We start from the raw sequence: 24,421 nt of genomic DNA on the forward strand, positions 1-24,421 counted from the left end.
CTCAGAGAATCGTCAATACGGAGGTACAAGCCTACAATCGCGTACCTCTTGTCTTTATTTTATGTTTTTTTTCCTTTGACATTGTGAGGTTTTGTTTTTTTGCTCCGACCTACATTTACTTTGTCATAGCGATTGCAGGTGTCAACTTCGCCCACTGCGTATTTTTGGCGCATATACAAGGCGTTGTGCGGTCGGCTCTTTTTCGCGGTTTTGTTTTAGTGCTTCGGTTTGTTCCTTCAATTTAGCTCGGATTCGTCCTATGAGCATGTGGCATATGATACAGATTGTTAAATTTATTTAGTTCATTCAAAGACTTTGTTCTTAGCTTCAGTTTCTTATTTTCTTCCATTTATAAAGTTTATTTACACAAATATCGCGCAATCATTTCTTAACTTCACAAATTAAGCATTTTTCTGAAGATTCATGGCCATAAACGGTTGGCGTTTTTTCACAATTTTTTTTTTCGTGTTTCAGTGATATTCCTGTTTTTTAAAGGGGGGGGGGGGTGTTGTGATATGTTGTGATATCTATTTTTGCCTCCGTCGTGTGAGAGCGTTGTATAAGAGAGACTTTTTGTTTCGTTATTTCATACGTAATATTTCTTACTGTATTTTTTCTATTTTGTTTCTTTATTTCAAGAGCCTAAAATCAGTATTCACCTTCATATAACGAATGAATGTTTTCTCCTTCACCAATTGTGAATTTTTTGCAAATACAGGGCGTTTCACGATTGCAGATGCGTAGTACTCGAAATGGAATGCTCACCAGATAGAAAGGGGTGCAACACAGGAATATCAAACTGTTGCAAAAGACAAATCCTTTATTTATTATTAAACAACAAATCGCACTTTCGTTCTTTTTTAGTGAAATGTATTGCGGCATCATGTCTGTATTTCAACAAATTATTGTATCCGCTTGGGCTCTTCGCTGCTGCTGCGCCAATGCGACTAGATTTTGAAAGACAAAAAAGATGCCGTGACCAGGATTCGAACCTGGGTTATTGCGACCACAACGCAAGGTACTAACCACTATACGATCACGGCTGTCAGCCAGGACGGCTTCAGTAAAGAAGAAAGTAAAAATGACGTTTGACGCAGGACTGGTTTTGACAAAAACTAAGTCATGGGGTGAGTTGTAGCGCAACAATTAACGGCTCCGATCACGATTGCTGCAGAACACGCCCTTCGCTTGGTCTTGTCTTCCCACGGAGAATCCACAGAGTAGCCGATAGATTTTTTTTAGCTTTGACTTGCTTGGTGCTACGCTTTTAGTGACCTTCATAAAAGTGACTAATGGGCTCGAGTGCTCGTTGTCTTCATTGCCACCGACACGGCAACAAAAGAATTTTCAATCTACTTCTTCAGCAGAGCTTTTACCAACCAACCAAATCCTCTACTCAATCTTTATTTCTCTCGTCTTCCAGTTGTCCTTTTAGGACGCATGTATAATTGGGAATGTTGGCCATGGCTTGGTTGGATATGTTGGACGTTTTATAGTTTCCCTAACCAATTGCTTTACCGCGGGAGTTACGTTTAGGAGCCTGAAACAACTCGTGAAAAAGAACAAACACAGGAAAGAGGCCCTCGCGTCTTTCTCCCAATCAGTTAACGCACTAATAAACTACCCGCGAAAGTGATATGCAGCTAAAAGCTTCCTCCCACTGCATGAGAGAGAGAGAGAGAGATACAGTCTTTGCTGCCGATACCGCACACAAATTCACAGAACAGTGCACAGACCGTTTGGCGCCTATAGCTGGGGCAAATCGCCCAAAAAGGTTGACTAGTGGGATAGAAATTGCTAAGCACGTACATAATGCGAGAACATTTAAATACAGCCCTCGTCTTGGGAAAACCAATGGAGAAGGATAATAAAGTGCTTAATTAACACCACAGCTCCAGAGAAGCCACATAAACTGGAGACCGCCGAACTCCGCTGAAAATTTAAGGAGTTTGTTTCCCCCTACTTCATCCTTGCTGAAGGACAGAAAAGCTACTCATCATAAATGTATGAGCTTGCCGTTGACGTCACCTCTGACACAAACCCGGCGTTGCGATTCAACTTGTTCTGGCGTTCGTAATTTTTATTCCAACAAAACACATATATATGCAAATTCCACTTCAATGATAAAGTTTTTCAACGAGTCATAGTCTTTATCAGGAGCATGATATAATAATCCAGCTCGAGGTATCTCATGATTCTCACATATAATTAGCGCATTAACACTCGCGTTTTCACAGCGAGCCAATCTGGCCACAGCCCTTGTGTCACAGAAAATTGAAATCGCCTGTATTGTGATAATAAATGAGCGCTACTTGCACATAAAACGTTTCTTTTGCGTAGTGACCGCCATAACAATATCACATTTGTTGAAAGAGGATGCCGCATCAACTATAACCCCACGTTGTACTCCTATTTTATCTTCATATCGGGTAGCTGTAAAAGACCCATACTGATGCCACATGTCATGCGCATGAAGATTCTCAGCTTCATGAGGACATATGCACTGTGTGGCATCAACGTACCTCAGTATTTCAATGCAACACAATTTCAGTTCAGTAGTTTAAGCCATCGCTGTTACCCCTATAACAGTAAATATCCCATCCCAACAAGCCAAATGTCGGTTGTGAGCGTATTCTTCCTCTTTTAATAGCGCCGTTACCACTATCACTACACAGCTCCCTTCTAAGCATCGGTGAAGGTATCAACATGACCATCGTAATCGTCGTTCCGGAAGTGAAGAACAGTATTTGAGCCTTACCCCCTTGTACCAGTCAGAAATAAGCGCTTCCGTTGATTAGCCATCACTCGCCGTTAATGGTAGTGGTGGGGCCACGAACAAGACTAAAGGCACTTTTTCAGGGGGATTAACCGAGGCTTAACTCGTCTCTCCGTTTCAATGGAGGAAAGAAATGAGCTCGTGCTGCCACTGATGATGATTATGATTATTATGACGATAATGATGATGATGGCCCAAACAGGCGATAGGTTGCGAAAAGAACACGGTGAAAAGGCGCTACAATCAAATTTCCCCCATTGTCACCATGGTTTCGTACCATTATTTTCAATGGCAGAAATTAAATGTAGTTCATTCTTTCAACACGCTTGTCAAATGGGCATTAGATAAGCCTAATTCTTGTCCTTAATAAAACTTTCTCGTCGGTTGAAGCCAGAAGTCCGGAGAACTGGTCCAAATTAATTAAGTTCTTCTAACTTTTCGTATTTTATTACCTCGGTATAAGGGGAGCAACTTCTTCAGCACTTGTCTTTCACTTGCACCTGCGGGCCCTTTTACATACGCTTTTCCGTTCAAATAAAAATTGCGAACACTTGCGTAGTACGCAAGATGAATTAGAGTAACAGCTTGATGCCCCGATGGACGGAAATGGCCAGATCAGTGGAGGTTTGTGGTTCGTAGTTCTGTAGTTCAATGCTGAGGACCTTAGAGATAAACCTTATACCTGTTCGCCTGGTTTAGTGGCATTGTACCTTATTGTAAGCAACTGCAGCCAATACGAAAGGCAAGAAGAGGGAATCGTCGATGCCATACGTAGACGGAAGCCGGCTCAGCCTGCCTTCCTTTACTGCACTTTACGAGGCTGCTCGGGTTAGTCAGTCGGCACCTAAGGCGATCACCGTGAGCGCCATCAATGGAGCCTGGGGCGGTCCCAAGCTCGTATGGCCCAGGGTTAAGTGGGGCCTTGTTCGAAAGGCGTCTGTTGCCCCCAAAAGCGCCGCCGCACCACTGGTTATTGGTGGTGACCTCCGGTGTCATTGTGTTGTGTTGTGCTTGGGGTGCTTCCTCGAAGACTACGAAATCTGAACACGGCGCTCCTTCGCCGCCCGTTCCGAATGGACGCTTCAGTTGTGATTGGATGCCTGCAGCAACCCTCCCCGTTGCTTTCTTATGTGCTTCTTTTCCCTCGGCTCTAGACGCTGCCAGTTAACTCAGTCTGAAAACGGAACCCGACACCGAAGCATCTTTGGTTTAAAGCTCTTGTACGCGTTGCCTTCCCACCCTTCATGATACGTGCAGTAAAGGTGTAGCGTGTTTTCAAAAAAAAGTATGCCCCTGACAAGTTATTTGTAAGGTCGTAATTCAGAGAACTAGGAGAAAACTCTACAAATGTTTAGGAATAATACTTTAACGGATCTTCGCTTGAGAGCTCCATTCTCGGTTTTCCTCGGTTAGCTTGCCAGCAAAGGCTGCATTTGGACGTTCCCTTTGTACGTAGGATCGTGCACGTTTCAACCATTTTCTTTTTAATTTTGGGCTGTTTTTTCTCTGCTATCCACGCCGGGATATACGCTTTCCTCCTTGAGTTTGCTTCATCCATAGGCTGCGTTACGCGTTAATTATTGCTTGTGCAAATAGGGAGTAGAGATGCCCCACTATGGAGCTACAAGATCATATTGCGTGTTTTGTAGCTACAAAACTGCAAAAATAGAGTAATGTGCACTGAAGCATGTGACGAAAGAAAACTGAGGTTTCTGTCTCGCGAAGTTTGAAATGCCTTAGATGGCCTTTCTTTATATTGGTTTTAAAATTAGTGCAAAATATCCGACTTACCCATAATGCATAGCACTTTTCATAGTAAACAAATTTCCCCCCATGAAATAAAATTGGAATGAAGAATGAACAAATACTCAGGATTAACACTAAAGAAACTACAACTCCCAAGCTTGTCTAGACGCAGAGGAACAGGGCTCGCCATTTCGGAAATTTTTGAATGTGTGTGAAGTTCGCGTATTTTTATATTAGAAACAGTTTCAACTCAAAATCAAATATAAGCACTTCCCCTCATTAGAGCGTATGCAAAGTCTCCACGCAAAACCACCTGCGGCGATAGCTGCGACCGTTTTGGGATCACGGTGGTCGGAGGAGGAATAACATTTATTTTTTTTACAAGGAAAAGGGTGGAGGGAAAGGATAGTGGGTAGTGTCCTTATCCTGGTATTCTGAGTCCTTCCTCCACTGAGCCTCCAGTCTAGGAAGTCCTTGAAATCGATTTCCCCATGCATAGGCATTGGGGAATCCTCCCTTCACCCATGTGGAGGGAGCAATTGGAGTGGAAGAAGGACTCAGAAATGCGGCCCTTAGTTGAGCCCCCCTTCGCGCCCCCCTCCCCACAGCCTGCGCCCGGGAGATAAGGTACTCCTTTTCCTCGAGCTCAAAGCTGGTCAGCCTATGCTCCCACTGCCCCAATGTGGGAGATGGGAGTGGGTTGGGATGTTTGACGCATTCCCGCAAGAGGTGATAGGTGGTGTTTGGTGTATTGCACGTTGTGCAGTTGCAGGGGAAAACAGTTGGTATTGTGTAATGTGAAATTCTCATTTTATAGTAAGTCTGTGTTGGAAGTCGGCGCCAGATTCGGAGAACTTGTGTGTTTTGGGATGGGTGAGGAGGAGGTAAATGACGCGTACCCGGCGGTAAAAGTTTCGAATTTCATGGGACTTGTTCAGCGCGGCTGTGAGACGAGCCGGTCTTGGGAATTTGTTTGAGATATGTTTGCCCCCCTTCACAAGGGGTGGTGTATAAAATATTTACGAAAATTAAACATACTGACCGGACACGCCTGCCCAACCTCTCGTGAAAACACCCAGGAGGGACTTGGGCATGTACGGCGGCTGTCTGAACCCCTGGGCGACCCGTTGAATTGTTTCTACTATTTCGCGAAAGTCACAGAACTAGGTTACCATTGCCCTGCTCAAAGACGTAAGGGAGCTGAACCCTACTGGCCAATCCTCTTATGTGGGCATGCTTCTGAAGGAGAAGAAGAGGAGGTATACCCACTGCGGTGGTCCAGTGGCTAAGGCTGGGCTGCGTAATCCACGGACACCGGTTTGATGTTTGCAGCAGTGGCTGCATTTCTCGTGTATGCGAAGGACAAAATCACCTGTGTTTCGATATTTCGGCGCACGTTAAAGATCCACTGGAGGTCAAAATCAATACGGAGGCCTCCACCTGGCGTGCCAGGTAAAACTACAAAATTCTGACATTTTTGAAGAGTAGAGAAAGGGCGCATGAAGCAGAAGGAGAGGGTGAAGATACACAATATTTTTTGTTGCTCTGTGTTTTCTCGGTGATGGGACGATGACGATCACAAGAGCCCATGCAATCGATATAATATAACAAAACACCAAGAACAAAGGAATGACTTATAAGGGCATCGTCTACTGCCCGCCTTCTCCGCGAACAGACTGGTTCGATCGCAGGGCGTGTTCTGCCCAGATCGTGTCTGCACCCGGTAATTGTTACGTCCGCACTTGCTCCGCGACCCAGTTTCTCTGGAAACCCTTTCCACGTCATGCCTTATAAAAACTTCCTTCGCGCTATTGACCGTCCCACAGGACAGCCGTGATCGTATAGTGGTTAGTACCTTGCGTTGTGGCCGCAATAACCCAGGTTCGAGTCCTGGTCACGGCACGTTTTTTTTTTTTTATCTATACTGCTTCCTCAAGCACCTGAACTACGCCACGCACAGCAAGGCTGGAGACGTAACACAACGGAAGCTGTTTAGCCCACGCTATTAAAAACTTAGAAACTCCCGAGCCGCTACTGTCCGACAGCGCGTAAGCATTCCTTTCAGGGCCTCACGTACCCACATGCAGACCTATGTGTGATTTTCATGGAGCCAAACTGGAGCTAATATTATCACTAGATATTTTACTAAATACAAGGCCCTTTAATAAATACCCCACATGATTTTCAATAATTACTCCATATGGCCCCTGGCCCAAATGGCATTATATGGCGTTATATGGCTTTTGTAGGTATAGCTATTAAGCCTATCGTGTCCGTGCTTCGGAACGATAGACAGCCAGATGCATAGAGGCACGTATTTCTAACGGCAGCCGCAAGTATTTGCTTTATATCATTGTGTGCTCCTAAGAGTCGAGGTAACGTCGTACCGATCAAGTAGCAGATGAATCTTCAAGTATTCTAAGTAGGGCTACTGCAGGTCTATTCAGCCAGTAACTGCATAAACTGAGGGGCCGGTACGCTTTCAGTGTCTGTTAGTTGCTTGTACGCACTGCCGCAGTATTTCGTTATTTTAGTTTGGATAAAGATCGGCGCTTATCATCCTTATCGTTTGCGGTAGGCGTGTAGACAGCGTATACTTGCGACCTACCGGTAAATAGGCCATTGTTTCAAGACGTAGGGGGCTCGTCCAGTGAACGAATGGGCCTTTCTGTGGCCCATCATTTTTTGTCGATTAACTTACATGCCAAACGGCGATCACGTGTATGCGTCACTGAGCAGTGTTTTCCTGCTCTTACACTTTTGTTCAGGCATGGGCACTTCGCTCCGCCGTTACGAAGGCGTCGTCATCATCTGCTTGCTTAAGTTCTCTACAGCATAAGCAACTCTCTTATACACTTCCAACCGCTTCTGTTCTCTGCTTTTAGAATCACATCTTCTCGATGCAATTTTTCATCTCATCGCTCCATCGAGATTTCTCTCTTCGCTTATTATTCCCATCTCCGAATAGCCGTTCTGTCAGTCAGGCTGAGAACCTGCAGTCAATTCTCTACATTCCATACCAGGCGCGGCAGCCCCGCTGTCTCTTTATTTAAGCTCATTTAAAAAAACCGTTTAAGATTTCATAAACCGGTGCGTCCACAAGGGGCCTAAACATATCGAGCCCACGCACACCGGCCCCACCCACCGAGTCCCCTGAACCTTAGGACACGATGCACTGCAGAGTGGCAAGAAAGGGGGCCTAGCGAGGCGCAATCTCACCATCTGCGCAGCAGAGCACTCTCACATCCCTTTACCCGTCGCATTTAGGTGTCCGGCTCGACACCTTCAACCCATCTGCAAAACTGCTAAAGAATCACCCAGAGTTCCGAGTCAAGTGCCTTACCCCGTGAACAATCATCCCGACTGTAGAAGCTGAAACACTGAGAAAAGTACAAACTAACACTTTCCTTGGCAAGACACGGATAGCCAAAACGAAGTCATAACAGCACAGTAAGTACTTTAATAAATTTGGATGGTCCTCCACCATTTACCACGCTACCTCGGGTTGCCACCACATAAAGTATATCAGCATCAACACCGCCAATTAGTTTGTGTTATAGGAAGCACCTCTGCCTTGCTGCGACCTCGGGACCCGAGGGACCTGACCCCTGGGGGTTGGAGAGGAGCGAAGCAGGCAGGAGTCCTGGACGAAGGGCTGTACCCATAGTTTTCACCCCTTTTGATTCCTTCTTAAATATGTCTTCCTCTCTTTCTGTCTCTTTCTTTTTTATGCCTTCTAGTCCCTGCACATTCACCTCATCTTCATCCAGTTTACTGCCTTTTCCGCCTCGTATTTATTCGCTGTTGGAACCTCACGTACCAAGCTCGTCTTAGTAGTTTCCTGATCCATAATTGTTAGCATACAAGCCCACATTCAGCCTCTTCCCGCTATTTTTTCGACCTAAATAATCTTTTTTCATTACATTAACACATTTTTACTTGGTCTCAGTAAACTCTTTTTCCTAATTGCCATTAGAGTTGATACTTTCTTTTTCATTTTCAGGTGTTCAATATCATGCCCAAGTTTGGAGGGCTGCCTTGTCCAGCAGATAATGGCATCCTGGATAGAAATGAGGATACGCTAGATATGTGTCGTGTCCTCATACTAGCAAGGCCGCCTGGTACGCACGTAGCACTCCATCACCACAACATGATCCGTTAATGCCTGTGTGCGGTCATTCCACGCCAAACGTCCCAGAGAGTTCGCTCCACCATCTCCGATTACACTATGCAAATTCATGGTGGATCACTTCCCTACAATATTCGTTCTCCTAGCAGATTTTTGGTGAAAAAAAAATTTCTGTGTCCCACACAATTTGAAAATCACGGCCGTGACAAAAACCTCAATGGCGGAAAAAAATTCGCAAGAATAAAATAATACGCCGAGCACCGTGAAACGCTTCTTGCTTTTACAATACCTATTCTGTTTGAAAATTGCCTTTGCGGGGAAGGGAAGCGGCGCTTCTGAGCCATTTTTACAAAATTTAACAGCTGTTAAATCCTTTCTAGAGACAATTCAGCTGCATACTTTGCTTACACTGCTGACAGTAAGTGCGGCAGAAAATATGGAAGCCGGGAAAAGGGTAGTTTCAGCGTGGTTAAAGACATGAACTTCGATGAATTTGTTAAATTGCTCATGTTCAGGCGATTATCGAGCTGTGTGGTGGTTCATATAAAAACATAAGCTTAGGCTCGTTTGGAATGATGCACAAAGAGCATCTATTTCCGAAAGTTTAAATAGAGTACTTTTTTCGTTTCAACGAGAAAATATGAGCGCCTGCCCACCACAGCCTCGGACGGCGAGCCGTAAGTCCGCTTCGCTGCAGCGAGGGTTCCTGCGCTGCAGCGGAGAGGTGCAGCGGCAGCGCAGGTCGATATACCGGTTTCGTTGATTTAGAACGTGCTTCCGCCTTGGTAAAAGCGATTCCACGTGCATCTTAAGGCCTTCCTCGGCGCCGCAGACGAAGGGTGTTGATTTTTTGTTTTTGTAGTTCTTCTTTCCCTCAGGTCTTCGTATTACCCGCGTAAGAATAATTTGTTTGGGCCACACTCTTTTTGCAAACGAGCTATGACTATGCTTCACGGTTTGGCCTGACAGGCGCGCGAAGTTATGCGGATTACAACAAGGACGGGGTTCTTGGCGCACCTCCAAGAAAAGCAGGACGCCCCATCACCGAAGCGAAGTATTCTAAGAAGATTTAATGAGGGCAATTCCGTTGCGTACTTTCTGCCCGGAAGAAAAGACATAATACGCGGTCTCCAAAAGCGATTTCTCTTGATAATATGAGAAACTGTGCGAGGAGTGGGAACAAAATCATGCACCCCTCCGCCTAACGACGACGATGGTTGAACGCGAAGCTTTCTCGTGACGGATTTTTTGGTTGTCATCTGGTTTTGACTGAGTTTTGACCATGGAGCAATCGGATAGATGCCGGCGTCATAATGCGAGGGACCGGGGTTCCATTCCGGCCACTGGAGAGTTTGTTTTTTTTTTTCTTTCACTTCACCTGCGATCATTCACCATCATCGTCAGAAAAGGTTGGCTTTCCTGTAGGGCGTTTGCGCGTTACAGACGCCATCATTGAGAACACTGGAGCTTCAGTTTAAACGTGGCCTCTAAAGTGTGGATTCTCTTTGTTCGAAACTCTGCGCCCGCCACACTGCGCTTTGTCCGGCGAAAGTGGCACCCACGCAGTTTGCGTGTGCATGGTGCACCAAAACTTCACTTTCATGCTTCATGCCGCAGGTTTCAGGGAAAATAGAGAAGAAATATTGTCAGTAATTGTATGCAACATCGACGATCAAGACTTCATGTGCAGCCGCCGTGCGGGGAGTCCCCGCAAAGATTTTGGAGAGCGCACTAGCTGTGGGCAATGTCGAGAAGTTCTGTGAGAAGTTCTGCCTAATTTTCGTGATAGGTTTTAGACGCTGTAGAAGACCTCAATGTGCACCTATTCATAAAAAAGCAGCAAGCAAAGTACTTTGCGTGAGCTAAGAGCAGATCAAAAGATGAGGATATAATTCTTCTTTTAGACTTCGCAGAGAATTACAGCCCCTTTGTGCAATATGCTCCACAATCGTGCCACTGGGTAAATATGAAAGCCACGATACACCCCTTCGGGCCATCACATCGTTCAGAAGAGACCGGAGACATGTGTGAGAAATGGTTTGCCGTCATTTTGGACTGTCTCGACCACACGACAGCGGCCGTGGCTACATTTCAAGCTGAGGTGCTAAGAGTTCTTAAGCATGAATTCCCTGATGTCCAAAATATATATATTATCGAGATACTGACACGTCTGGTTAAAAAGAGACGTGTGATTTTCTTCAATTATTAGCCAGGCATTGGTAGAGTGAGAGCGATATGTTTCTAGCATTCATTCCTTTATGTTGGTGTGGGATTTCCTTCCAGCCACCGTCCTACGGAATCCGGCCCAACGCGGGCAAAGTGCTTGTCTTTGGACTGACAGATTGAGGAGGAGTAGGCGGATATAAAATTATCCGTGTTACTCGCATGGTTAAATCCACGCGGTTACTCCGGCATTTTAAAATAGACTTGTTCCGCGCCTTATATCAACGGTGTACTGACAGTAAATTCTCGTGTTCCGTTTTTTTCGCTGCTATGAATCTCTACCAACACACTAATTATAGAATGACACATTAGGCCGTCGACTGCAGCGTAAGTAATTATTTACGCACTCGTTTATTCGTGTCACTTTCGGTTTCCACAAAACTAACACGCAGGTGGGCCCCATGACAGGACGGCGCTCGTGACGTCACCGTTCCTGTCGCACCACTGCCGGTCTGGCCGCGCGTGCGGGCGCGCCCAGACAGACACTAGTCTCCAAACTCTTCGCGCTCGGGAGCAGCATGACGTCAGTCCCCAAACTGTGACGTGGTGCACACGACAGCCCGCCTCCACCGCAGTTAGCGTGTTGGCCACATCACGGGAGACCAGACTTGGGCAGTATATGGCGTCATGCTGATGCCGCTGTCGAGAGGGTATTCGTTCTGAGCTTTCTTGTGTGCGCAGAGAATAAAATAGAGTTAAAATATGTTATACTGAATGGTCAGTGTTGAAACCTGCTGTGAGATATCCCCATATACAAAGGAGTCCTTTGACATAGTTATCACAGCTTTTAAATTTCGTACCCGCCGCGGTGGCTCAGTGGCTAAGGCGTTGCGCTACTGAGCACGAAGTCGCGGGTTCGATTCCCGGCCGCGGCGGCCGCTTTTCTGATGGAGGCGAAAAGCAAAAACGCCCGTGTGTACGAGATTTCGGCGCACGATAAAGAGCCCCAGGTGGTCAAAATTAATCCGGAGCCTTCCACTACGGCGCGCCTCATCGCCTGCGTTGCGTCGGCGCGTTAAACCCCCACAATCAATCAAATCAATTTTAAATTTCGTGTCAGTGCATTTTTAAGCCTACTCGTAAAATGTACTTAGGATAGTTGCTGAAATTCAAATTGTGGGGGTTTAGCGCGCCCGAGCTACGCCTGGGCTGTGAGGCGCGCCGTAGAGAACGACTCCGGATTAATTCCAAGCATTACACGTTTCGTTTTATCGCACACCTACAGTGACGATTCTTCTTTTCGTAGATCTGCTTATTTCGCACGCGTGATACCGAATATTTCTATGTAAGTGTGATGGCTCCTGCCATATTTTCGGGTTGCCTGCGCCCTTATGAAGCTGGTATCGCGCAAGCTTTTTTTGCAGGACTCTTGCATAATGCATCTTTGACGCTGAATAAGCTCATTATATTTTATTACCACTATTACTATTATTATTATTGGATTTTTTCATTATATTATGATTATGATTTATCCCTAAATATTCATCAATAATTATGCATCGTTTTCCTTCGGAGCCTCTCCCTAAACTGTTTCTTTAAGTTCCCGGCGGACCCGCTCAGACCTGTTTTCTTGTACAAACTGCTTCATGGTATTATTTTAGGCACGGAACTGCTTGAATCAAGCAGTTTTTGTGTTCCACAAAAATGCTACAAGGCTCGCCCACCCTTTTAAAACAGCTGGAGCTCTCAGCACACGTTCTTCTCTCCAAAGACTGCAGCATCTCCAGAATTTTCCCTTTCACGAACTTCGATATTTTTCGGCGTCCCTTTCGGAAGTTTTTGGCCTGGTGGTTAGCTGTGACAGACTAGGTTCACTTTGGCAGCGCTCTTTTTCTTCACTTGTCCTCACGTGTGCATTGATTTCGCAGAGCTTGTTCTTGGTTATTTGTACGTTATGTTAATTCTGCGACTCTAATTGTTGTAGAATTTGTATTTTTCTGCTTTTTTATCATTATATTTTGCTGTATTTATTTCATGCGTGCATTTGAAATTGAAGATTTCCTTTACCACGAACTTGTAAAGACTTCATCTCACTTACCTTTCCTTAACGTTGCGCTTACTGTAAGATGACTCTTTGCAATGGACCAGACATTACAGCTTTTGTTAATGTGTAATGTTGGTTGGATTACACTATCTTATTTGTAATCTTTTTGCAGTTTTTGTAGTTTTTTATAATCAGTTTTTTTTTGCTCACTGACTGTTTATTTTCCAGCTGTTGACGTATTTCATTGCTTCCTTTTGCTCTCCCTGTGCGCCAGCACAATTTGATTGTGTAATGTTGGTTGGATTACGCTATTTTATTTTTAATCTTCTTTATCGTTTTTGTAGTTTTTTTTGCTCACTGACGGTTTCTTTGAACACCTTTGATGTATTTCAGCGCGGCATCTTTCCCTCTCAGTGCGCCAGCACGAAGGCTTCAGCTTTTCCTGGGCACTATAATAAATATTGATTGATTGAATTACTGATTCCTTCATTCATTCATCCATTGACTGGCACGCCTGGCGATATTTAGCGTGCGCCCAAATCTGAACACACGGGTGTTTCCGCTTTTCACCTGCGTCTAAGGTTAGTTGCTGAAAGAAAACAGCTTTTGCAGCCGCATACTGTATTGCTAAATTGTAAATGCATGAGTTAATGAACAATTAGTTAATTGGAAATGTATTGCTCATGATATTCGGTAAATTTATTGCTTTTTAAACACGTTCGTCCAAAATTTCTGCTTTCGACAACTGGTCCTCGGCGGTATATACATTCATTGCGCAACAATGGAATGCAACATAATTACCCCAGAACCGCTGATGCCTGCGTCGCATTAGACTGATTATTGCGAATAGCGATCAATGTGAACGAGAAACAGAACATGCCGCAGTGCCCAAAAGTAAATATGAGTCATCGATTACACACGTAGTACGGGATGTTGTTCCCCTGCATTGGTGACATAACTAGCCCCACATTTAAATATTTGCAGATATGGTACTGATTCGAAACACATTCGAAATCGCTACTTGTAAATCAGTCGATTTCAGTGATGTAATGGCTTCTAGAAGCGTTATGGAAAGCTTATGATTCACGCCTGTAGTTTCCCGGATGAAACAATAACGACGAAGAAAAGTCCTTTACAGGTCGCGTCTTGTAAACAGCTGTTTTTTGGCAAAAATATTTATTCAATTAGAAAAAACATTTCGCACATTCAAATGGTACAAAATTCTCACCGAGTGTTTGCAACAAGTAAAATACATTGCATTCATATTTTCCGAAGGCTTACCTTCAGTTACATTTTCTTCAAGTTAATCTAGAGTTTCTGGTGTGTAGCCCTTCTCACAGAACAATGCGTCGGAGCGGAAACCTACGTAACCTTTGCCAATCTTGTAGGCATGCAGGTAAAACACGCACCCATAAATGCACGCATATCTATAAATGTTTATGCACGTGTGTAGGTATTTTTGTCTGTAGGAAAATTTTGGCAAACTTACGTTTTTTTGTGTTTTGTGTTTTCCGTGGGTGTTTTGTGCTTGTATATATCAGTCCAGCATTGTGCGGTCATTTTGCTCAAATGCTTACTCCTGCCGCTTTCTATGCCCAATTTCATTCAAGCGTTGGTTTACCCTGTTTCCCTGCCAATCAAGTGGCCAGTTTTGTTGCTTTAACTGTGCGTTCGAAGGAGACATAAAACGTTTCAGGCAATATTATGCGAATAGTTGCAGTTGCATATGTACAGCGAGCGTAATCTTCTAAAAATACGTACCATCTCTAAAAACGTAAATGTATTGGTAAAACCCGCCCGTCATAGCCGTGTTGTAGTACACATTTGCTTCTTAAAGTCCCTCCCATTTTCTGTATTTTCACCATTGTTGCTGACATTTTTATCAGTTTTACTCGCCCAGCACCAACAGCACCAACCATGCACCGTCACCTCCTCGTACTTATCTACAACGCCACACATGTCTGGTGTCGGTGTATGCTAACATGGAGTGCATACGAAACAAAGAAAAGCAATTGACTAACATGAGATCCAAGCAGGCAGGCATGAGACGGTTACGCACGTCCACATCGGACTTGGAATGCAGCCATTCTTACGGACAGTGAAACACGCTGTTCGTCTATTTCACAGCCCACACTCAAGGCTGCTACAGCGTGCTCCCTTCTATCGACATAGCAGTACCTTGCACTGTTATTGCCCACATCACACCTCCTCGGGGTTAAGCGCGTATTAACAGTCCGTTCGGAGGTTTCACGTTTTCCACAACCATCGTTCCCCAGCAAGCATGAAAGCGGCCGGTGCATCGTTGTCACGCGGCGCCACGACGAGTAATGGGTGTGGATGGATGATGTGCATGGTCACTCTCGATGAGGTTGAGGTAGGAGCGATCACGTCTGCACTGCGCGTCACTCGCCGTCCACTGTTCCGCCTTTTCTGAAGTCCGAGTTGGCGTAGAGGTTTCCGTGTCGCGCGTGTACGCCCATCATAATGGAGAACCGGCCGGACGGGTAGGTTACCTTGTGGCCGAGAGCTTGCAAAGCTTCCACATAGGTCTGCATAAAAAAAAACCGCACACGTGTGGTCAGACTGGACACATAAAGGGCGCGGTCTGGGTACTTTGAATAAAATCATAGAATTTATAGCTACAAAAGCAGTTGCTTTAAACAAAAACAAATATTACTTATGTTATACCTATGGCCTGTTTCTCTCCATTTAATTTGCTGTATTTTTTTGCTGCTCCGCCCTGCTGTTTGTATCCTTTCCGGCAGGTGCACCGGGAAGCCGCCAGTACTGTGGCTTTTACCCCGCCTCCCCACCCAATCTAAGTTAGTTGAAATAAACATCAACTTCAACTCCTCAAAATTTATTTCTTGATAAATATACCAAGTGAGTTGGTATGCTTTTACGCAATTGTTATGGGTGTCTGAGCACACGGGGTAATATTTAAACAGTTTTGAAACATTAAAAAAGAAACACAAAGAACAAAGCCGATAATTCCGGTTCTATTTCCCATCATACTTTGTCATTCATCGCTTTGAAAGGCACACTTAAGGGAGCTTGTTGAACTGCCAGTAATGTCTGCGTTGTGTAGAATATTACATTGGGGCCTTCATCTCACTTTTGAATAGAAGTACTGAGCCTTCGTGTACCACGAATACTCATAAAAACTGGCTGCACATTGTGCATATGCCGGCAGCCTTACGCACTACCGCAGTGAAGTCTCACAATTCCGTATGTCATCGAAATATTTAGGGTTTAGATATCCATCATTGTTATGCCATCTTCTTGCTTATTCACACGGAGGTAATATATATTAAAAATACAGCCTACATTTCGCTTTGTAGAGACCAAAACCATGTTATACCATGTTTGCAACTATCACCTCACAGTGTCGCACAATGCAAAGAATTTTTTTACAGAATGGTCGTCGACCTTATATGTCAGGCAACTGTGGCAGGGATCTCATTCTTAAATTCATGAACATTTAAAATACGCTTTGTCGCCTTCCCCTATTCCCATTACACGCTACAAATTTGCGTGTTTTTCAATAATGCCTTCTCAGATAATCCGGTTTTTATTTATGACGACAAGTATGCCCGTGCCGGTAAAAGAAAAAAATTTAAGCAGTTCCACTCAATGTGGAAGCTGTCGTAAGTGCAGAGCAATGATTCGCCAGGGGGGCTGTGGCGCCGTTCTTCGCTCTTTGGTACCACCCCTCACGCTCTTCCCCTCTCTGTCTCAATCCTCATCTGTTGATTTGAACAGAGGTTTGTTCTATGCAATTCAATTTTCCCGCCTTCGCAGTGCTCGCTCGCCTTCTCCTGAGACAGCCTGCATCCTTTTCGTTATCTTTTGTTTCTTGTTCTGCCTGAAACGGCACGAGCGTGAGTTTTTTTGTGTGCTTGTTTTCATGTTTCCAGTAATAGCCTTTCCGTGCTATTTTGAACGCGCCGTTTTTTTTTTGTTTTTTGTTTTTTGCCGCGGCCACTTTTTTTCGCTAACTATGGTAAAAACCAACCCAACCAGCCCTCCTAACTAAATGAACGCGAGGATTGCCGGTTAAGTACATATATTTTGTCTCAAATCTACCTGCATATTTTCTTGCGCTAAATAATGAAGACACGCATGACTTTTGGAAGCGGTTTCAGGAGTTTCGAACGATTCTGCCTATATAAACCTATTGTTTAAGTATCCTCTTAACTTTTTCCCGGAAGGCTGGATCGAGGGACAATCGGATTTTGTTTGGGAGCCTCTGTATAGGTGCGTGACGCCGTGGGGCTCTGTTTGGGTGCGTTACGCCGCGTGACTGCAAAGGCTAAATAGCGTGACCACGGAGGAGCTAGGACGACAAGGTGAGGTTTTAAAGTGCTCTGAACTTAAATATGGTCGCCACTTGATAGATATTCCCTGTAGACTTGGCACTGTGTCCTCATTGCCGACGTTGATAAATAAACGAGGAGGGTGTTTGATGAACTTCTGAATGCCCTTTTTTTTTTTTTTAAAATACCCAGTGGGCCAAAAGAAACATGAAATGGCGTACCCACTCTAAACTTGCATGCAGTAAGGTTTATTAGCAATATTTATAACTCGCTTCAGCGTTCTTTAGGAGACGCATAAAAAACGTGCATCGTCACAAGCCAAGATAAAGAAACGAAAAAAATCTGCAGTCCGTGTGGGGATGACGGCATGGCATTCCATTTTGGTTTTTCACAAAATCTCGAAGACATAAAGAGGGGTGGGAGTACCTTAGGGAAGTACGATTCCACCATCAGGTGGTTGGGGATGAGCTGGTGGTGCAGCCTTGGATAGTCGATGGCGTCCTTGATGGTGTTTCCCATCCACAGCGTTCGCATAGTCACCTGCAGGGGGAGCGCAGGGGAAAGCAAGACCATATGAAAGTACGTTACTGACCCGGCATTACGAATTGAAGCAGTGTTGGGGCACTAAACCTCTGATTAAATAACCAGCCAAATTACCAACCAAAGACGTGCCTTATGAATGGAGCTACAGCACGCCGAGGGTTTTATATGGGTTTTTTTCTGGACTTTGTAACAGTTAACTCATACTCGAAAGACTTGACGGCGAAAGGCTTTAAAGAGACGAATGCAATTGCCTCCAAAAGCATTCCCAATGGGTTACTGCATCCTTAAGTCAATGCAACTGTGTGTGCAAAAGGTCAACAATATGTTTGGCACCACAATGCGCAAGCCTGCGGGTGTTTTTGGGTATTCAGAAGATTCGAATAAGTTGCCGGGGGTGACGAGACAGGCATTGCCATGCTTCAATTACATAACCAGGTAACTGTAGTGTAGCCTATTTTTGGGGAATGGAGGAAGAGCAGTTTTCGTGGGCATGCAGGGAGGACGTCAACTATTGTTGACAGCATGAACCAGAAACATCCTTTTACGAAGTGTGTCCGGCGAAAATCGTCTGGAGGTATTCGGAGTATTGCGATTGCCGCCTCCGCGGAGATTTTAGCAAGAAACGGGGCCCAACTGCCAAACTTTTGTCGGTTTCGCTCACAAAGGAGAACATAAAATTCAAACTTTGGGGGTTTAACGCGCCGCAACTACACCTGGGCTATGAGGCCCGCCGTTGTGAAAGGCTCGAAAATAATTTGAACCATTTCGGGATCTTTAGCGGGAGCCGAAATCTCCAAACTCAGGAGGTCTGGCTTTTGGTCTCCGTCTGAAAAGCGGGCGCCGCGATCGGAGTCCCACGTCACGGCTCAGTAGCGCAACGCCTCAGCCTCTGGCCCACCACTGGCGGTACAAAGCAGCAGTTCCCGACTTTTCGCCTGTAACCTACGTTCTAAGCGTTTGATTTCCTCTGACAGAGCCAAGAAATTTGCCGCGGAATCGTCACTCACGCTGCAATTTCTTTTCCACACAGGAGACCTTTAACAAAATGTGAGACCGTCTAGGCACATACATGATATACATTTCCAGTGGTGACATCATGAACAGTAAACAATGAACATTAACTCTGGTGTCCAAACTTTTAAGGAAGGGACGCGGCACAAAATTTAATAAAATATGATTGCGAAAGTAGCCGTGGTAGACTGCACTAAAAAATAACCTACTGTGATTTATACCGAATAATACCGTAGGCACCAATCCTACGAGGTAACGTTAATTATATATTACTCGTGCACAACTCAAAGTTTTTCAAAACGAAAAATTTTAAGTGAGGTACGCGTTTCACACATTGCTATGCGGCATGAATTTCCCACGCAACTCACCTAATAAATAAAAACATGTCCTTAGGCGGAGTTTGTTCGGCGGAGCTTGAAAAAATGCGATGTCTAAACTGTATTACAAGACAGTCTAACTTCGTTATAACGAAGAAGTATCGGGACGCTAATTTAGTTCGTTATATACTATATTCGTTGTAACAGTGAAGTTAAAAATAGCCTCAAACCAATCGGTAATCAGGCTCCCACAAAATGGTTCATACGAACACGAAATAGTTTAAGCTTGGAACCCAGTATAAACAAGGTAACCCTTATTTTAAGCTCAATGAACCACAACAAGAAACGTTAAATTACAACAGAACAGCGTTCATTTGATAAAACAAGCCTGCGTTCTTGATTTTTTTTCTATTGAGAAAGGATGTGACCTTCCCCTGTTGGCTATTCCCAGCTCTGAGAAGGATGAAGTTTTTCAGTGTCCACCAACACAAGGGCTCTTTGTACTTCTGCACATTCGCACGCCGGCAGTTTTTCCGAATAGCTTCTCGGCCTACTGGCCAATATTTCTTCGTTATATTCGATATCGAGCGTGGCTATCACGGATTCAGTTTTGTTATAAAAAATAGGTTGCATTCAAATGAAGCGTTACCAACCAAAGGTATGGTTTAGTTCGCTATAGCCGGTAATTTGCTATATCAGTGTTCGTTATAACGAGGACTAACTGTCGCTGCTCATACGCACCAGTGCAACACCAGATGTGATCTTCGATCCACCGGTTCCACCCAATGCGAGCACGACGTCGCCGAGCCTGTCGACGACCACCACGGGCGCCATGGAAGACATGGGCCGCTTTCCGGGAGCGATGAAGTTCGCCCTGGAAGGCGCCACGCCGTAGAAGTTGACTGCGCCGGGCGTCGAGAAGTCGTCCATCTGGTTGTTCAGCACCACGCCCGTCTTCGTTCGAACGTAACTGCCGAAGCTGCATAGAGGATGTAAGAGACGTCAAACGGTATTCAAACCATGATTGATTGATTGTAGGGTTTAACGCGCCGACGCAACGCAGGCGATGAGGCGCGCCGTAGTGGAGGGCTCCGGATTAATTTTGACCACCTGGGGATCTTTAACGTGCGCCGAAATCTCGAACACACGGGCGTTTTTGCTTTTCGCCTCCATCAGAAAAGCGGCCGCCGCGGCCGGGAATCGAACCCGCGACCTCGTGCTCAGCAGCGCAACGCCTTAGCCACTGAGCCACCGCGGCGGGTGTATTCAAACCATGATTTGTAAACGAAGAGCGTGTTGTTGCCTATTACAGCACTCAAATTGGTTTGTTTAATTATTTTATGAAGTGTTTGTTCAATGAATGAATGAATGAATGAAATCTTTATTGATAACAACAGGCGCAGTTGGTAAGGTTAAAAATCAGCACACATGATCCTGTGAGCATTCAGTCGCAATGTTGCAGCATTTTGATGATCCTTACCGATGGGAAACTGGTGGGATTACGAAAAATCTCAATGCCAATCGCATCCATCGTTCCTGTTTCCAGAACTTTGCGCTATGGCTCGAATTTAGAGCGAGCAGTGGCATTAAAATTATAATATTATTTGGGTAACAGTTCTATCGTCCGGCCGTACGATTTTCTAAGCGTATACGCTTAACACGATGTGAGCGGGTTGTCTTCTGTTTTATCCCTTAACACTTTGGAGGGGAAAAGAATCCTCGTGGGTACCTTTCAAATCGTTTGTAAAAGTTTGAATCTCACATACCATATATAGAAAAGGGTAACGTGAATAAATCAGCAAGTATATAGGGCTCCCGTGTAGTGTTGAAAAGTACTCTTCGTGGAGGTCCAATAATGGCGCACTATTGGGATATTTGGAAAGCCACATATCTCAACTTAGTTACTGCAATTAGCCAGGCGTAAATTTGACTTACATGGAAAGACATAGAACTTTTTGTGTGTTCTGGTTCATATTTTCTTGATCGCGTGTCATCAGTTTATGACTTCATCTTTCCTACGCTAGTACCCCTTACGGGTGCGTGTACCGAACCCCTACGCATTCTTTCCACACAACATGGCGTCACATAGCCCAGGTGCCAATTCAGTATACGAAAACCCTGCCTGAGCTTTCAGGTTCGACAAAGTTTGGTCAAAACATCGTGGACTACACTGATTTCTGTGCGCAGAAGCGAAAAAACAAAATACGAAACGCACTAGTAGTTAACGGTGCTTGAGACAGCAATGACGTCCCCATCAGGGCCCCAGAACGTAGCGTGCGCTGTGCCATGATCCTGCTCTTGGGACTCGTTGACGAAGCCGTAGTATTCGGGCCGTGAGAAGGTCTGCATGTCGTCGATCAAGGACCTGGCACGTTGGGCCAGCTCCGGTGATGTCAGGTGCCGTACTAGCTGTAAACGCATGTAAAAGTAAGGATTATTTTTTTTCTCTGTAGACGTACATTTTGGACCGCAAATCCAAACGAAATGGCCAGATTAGTCTCAACGATTGATTTTCTTGGCGGGACTTTTGTGAAAACCCCACAGCGCCGTGGTTTTTTTTTTTTTTTGTGGTTGTCACGGACTTTCGAAATAGATAGAGGTGAGTGCGAAAAACTGAGAGGGAAACATCTACAGTGCTCTGGTAAAACACCCCTTGTAAACCTCACCATTTATGAAAGGGTAAACCTCACCCTTTATGAAACTACCTTTCCCTCGCGAAGTGAAAGCCGTAAATCCATTTGTAGACACACGTTTCACGTGATCACCACCGCCTTTTCAAACCGAATGACAGAAAAGCTATGAACTGAACGTGAAGTGTAAAAAATTAACCGGTAAGTACCGCCACGAGCAAAATGGAGGTACACCGGTCGGGAGACGGAGGGAGGTAACTTATTTTCAGCACGAAATCCGACGAGATTTTGTGCATGTGTTCAGCATAATTTACAATATGAAAAATCGTTCAGTCACAGGTGCCAGTTGCGAAGCTGCGGCATTGAAACGAAATGTTCCGTAGTCAACATCATCATCACGACCCGCTCCCAGTAACCGCCGGATGACCAGATCTTCATTCGCACCAGGAAAAAATCAAGGGTAAAATCATGTCCCCGTTTCTCCTGAGGGACGGTGCCAGCTGAGTACATCTTAAATTAGAATAACACTTGTGTACCTCTTGAACAGTGTACAGCCTCCCAAATTTTTAATAATATAGCGGGAGCGACGACCGACCGGCATGTCAGTGCCTTATCACGGTGTTCAGCAGCGAAAAAGGCAAGAGTACGCGCACGCGCATAGGGCCATCTGCTGTATGAGAGTCGTCTGCTACGCTGTTTCTTTGAGAGTGGCACACCTCCAGCCACTGCATCGAAATGACTTTGTGCCCCACGCTGCTTAGCTACCTTTGGTGGTAGTGAAACGGCCTTGCAAGGTAAGGAAAACAGGGGGTGTTTTGCCCTGAGGAGAACAGGGGAGCAGACGACGCGGCCACAACAGATAGTTCTATGCGCGTGCGCATACCCTCGCCTATTTTGCCGGTGAACACCGTGGTAAGGCGCTGCCATGCCGATCGGTCGTCGCTCTCGCTATATTATCAAACATTTGGGAGGCTGTACATATCATGGCTCATCATGGTTCCTTCCCTCAAGAGAGAAGAATGCTATTATTCCATTAGACTTTTACGGGAGCGGTGAGTTGAGAATAAGTTTGTGCACAATTGGCTTCGCATGAAAACGCCCTGTACCGAATCTGTTTTGAAGACCACCTTCATGGTTAAAAATGTAAAAATGATGCAGGAGCGAAATCCTCTGAACAGAGTAGATGTGCTCTCACATATTGGACTGCACACTTTGTGACAGACAGCGCACGGTGCCCGGGTCACTTGTAACTTTCGTTTGAGCAAGAGGGTGTTAGATCACTCCTTAGTATCGCCGTTGTTCATTCCCTGTGGCACATTTAATAACAACTTCCTCTGTTTTTTTGCTCTTCTTGCCGTGACAGGTAAGTCGAGAAAGAGATTTGTACTCGAGAGCTTCCATTTTTTATCAGAATCGCTAAACAAGCAAAACCCATGTCCACTGCGTAAATATTTACTTCCTAGGCAGCGTTTTTCCTCGTTTGCATTAACATTTTATTCCGGCCAATTTTCTACGTACAGGTGTTTGCAAGGTTCGATCATACTTTTTAACGTCGCGGTGCTCATTCAGAATTATTTGTGCCAGATGAAGTTCAGGCATCCCCATCAGTAACAGTCCCACACCAGAAGCAAAAGCTTGGGCATGCACAAGTTTCCAGGCACATTTATTTTTATAGGTGAAGAGCGAAAACATTCCAACTATACTGTAGGTTCGCTGTGTAGATGTTTGTTGCACGTACATGGAAATGCATTCGTAGGGTAACAAAGGCTGCTGTTTTCGTCATAAGCACCAGTTCGGGAAGCATGCATGGTTTCTGGCTGGTGACACATTTTACCCAATAGGAGACGACTGTTTTACGAAGCACACAAATTCCCAAGCTTGATTCTACGCCAACAGTGGGACTATATGAGTGTACCTACCTCGTCGCACTCTATGGATTTGGCCCCTCCAAGCAGTGCCCTTTTGGCGTACGCAAATTTGCACGCTTCCGCAAACCTGCAAGAACATGCACAAGAACAAGAATGTCTCGCAAATATGCATCAGCATATTTGGGACGGAGTATGATGGAAGTCCTAACTGTTTGGTACACAGGGAATCTTGTCTGGGGAACGTGTTCAGACTGTTCAGTCATTCCAGAGGATCACTTTGTTTTTAAAAGTACACTTTGTGCAAGAAAGCACTTTGTGGAAAAGTACTGCGGAAGATAGTGTAATGTGACGTGATGATTTGGTGTAAGTAAAAACGCGTTTCTTCCTAATAAAGTTTGTTGCAAGTTGAGCATTGTCTCGTCTTCTTCCTTCGTCTTCGTATAGTTTGCGCATTGAACGTTCAGGTATGATGTATCCAGTCGCCCAAACCTATATTTAGTTACCTTATGTTGTAATGGCGGTAGCTTCATTTAATATCAGAGCCACTATCCTCATCATGAACGGCTGTCTACCATCATCATCAGAGTTGCTTGCCCGGCTGCGTCAGCAGTTCCACGCGACACAGTTCGAACACGGCTGAGTGCCTGGCGGTCGCATGTCTACGCCGCTCTCCCAGTTCCGGCTGGTCTAACGCACTCTCAATATAGGAGACCCACATCGCATAATTGAGTCCACGGCTCCCTTTCCTACAAGAGGTGACCCGGCCAGCGTGATACCCGGCCAGCGACACACCGACATGCTGACGTGCGGGGTCCCGCCGATACCGGTGTTCGACGCACGCCCCCTCAGAGGTTGGTTTTTCAAGCTTGAGGCCACCG

The 24,421-nt window shown here is 45.2% G+C and overlaps 1 protein-coding gene and 2 non-coding genes across 5 annotated transcripts in view; 1 reads left to right on the plus strand and 2 right to left on the minus strand.

The window, feature by feature from the left end:
* Window positions 1-971: 971 nt before the first annotated feature.
* Trnah-gug (transfer RNA histidin (anticodon GUG)) lies at window positions 972-1,043 on the minus strand. The gene has a single exon. It is a non-coding gene; the product is annotated as a tRNA-His (tRNA).
* A 5,309-nt stretch (window positions 1,044-6,352) lies between these two features.
* Trnah-gug (transfer RNA histidin (anticodon GUG)) lies at window positions 6,353-6,424 on the plus strand. Its single transcript has one exon. It is a non-coding gene; the product is annotated as a tRNA-His (tRNA).
* A 7,578-nt stretch (window positions 6,425-14,002) lies between these two features.
* Window positions 14,003-24,421, minus strand: part of LOC144146163 (scoloptoxin SSD14-like) — a 104,126-nt gene continuing 93,707 nt past the window's right edge. For all 3 annotated transcript variants that reach the window (XM_077678128.1, XM_077678130.1, XM_077678129.1), the window contains exons 9-13: window positions 23,595-23,670; window positions 21,261-21,454; window positions 19,787-20,024; window positions 17,601-17,714; window positions 14,003-15,407 (exon numbers count right to left, since the gene is read on the minus strand). In XM_077678128.1, the coding sequence (XP_077534254.1) occupies window positions 15,261-15,407; window positions 17,601-17,714; window positions 19,787-20,024; window positions 21,261-21,454; window positions 23,595-23,670 (769 nt within the window). In that variant the 3' untranslated portion in view covers window positions 14,003-15,260. The remainder of the gene's footprint in view (window positions 15,408-17,600; window positions 17,715-19,786; window positions 20,025-21,260; window positions 21,455-23,594; window positions 23,671-24,421) is intronic.

Source organism: Haemaphysalis longicornis, unplaced genomic scaffold, assembly GCF_048455015.1.
Source record: "Haemaphysalis longicornis isolate Haplotype H1 unplaced genomic scaffold, Haemaphysalis longicornis Haplotype H1 scaffold_7, whole genome shotgun sequence".
Classification (NCBI taxonomy): Eukaryota; Metazoa; Arthropoda; class Arachnida; order Ixodida; family Ixodidae; genus Haemaphysalis; species Haemaphysalis longicornis.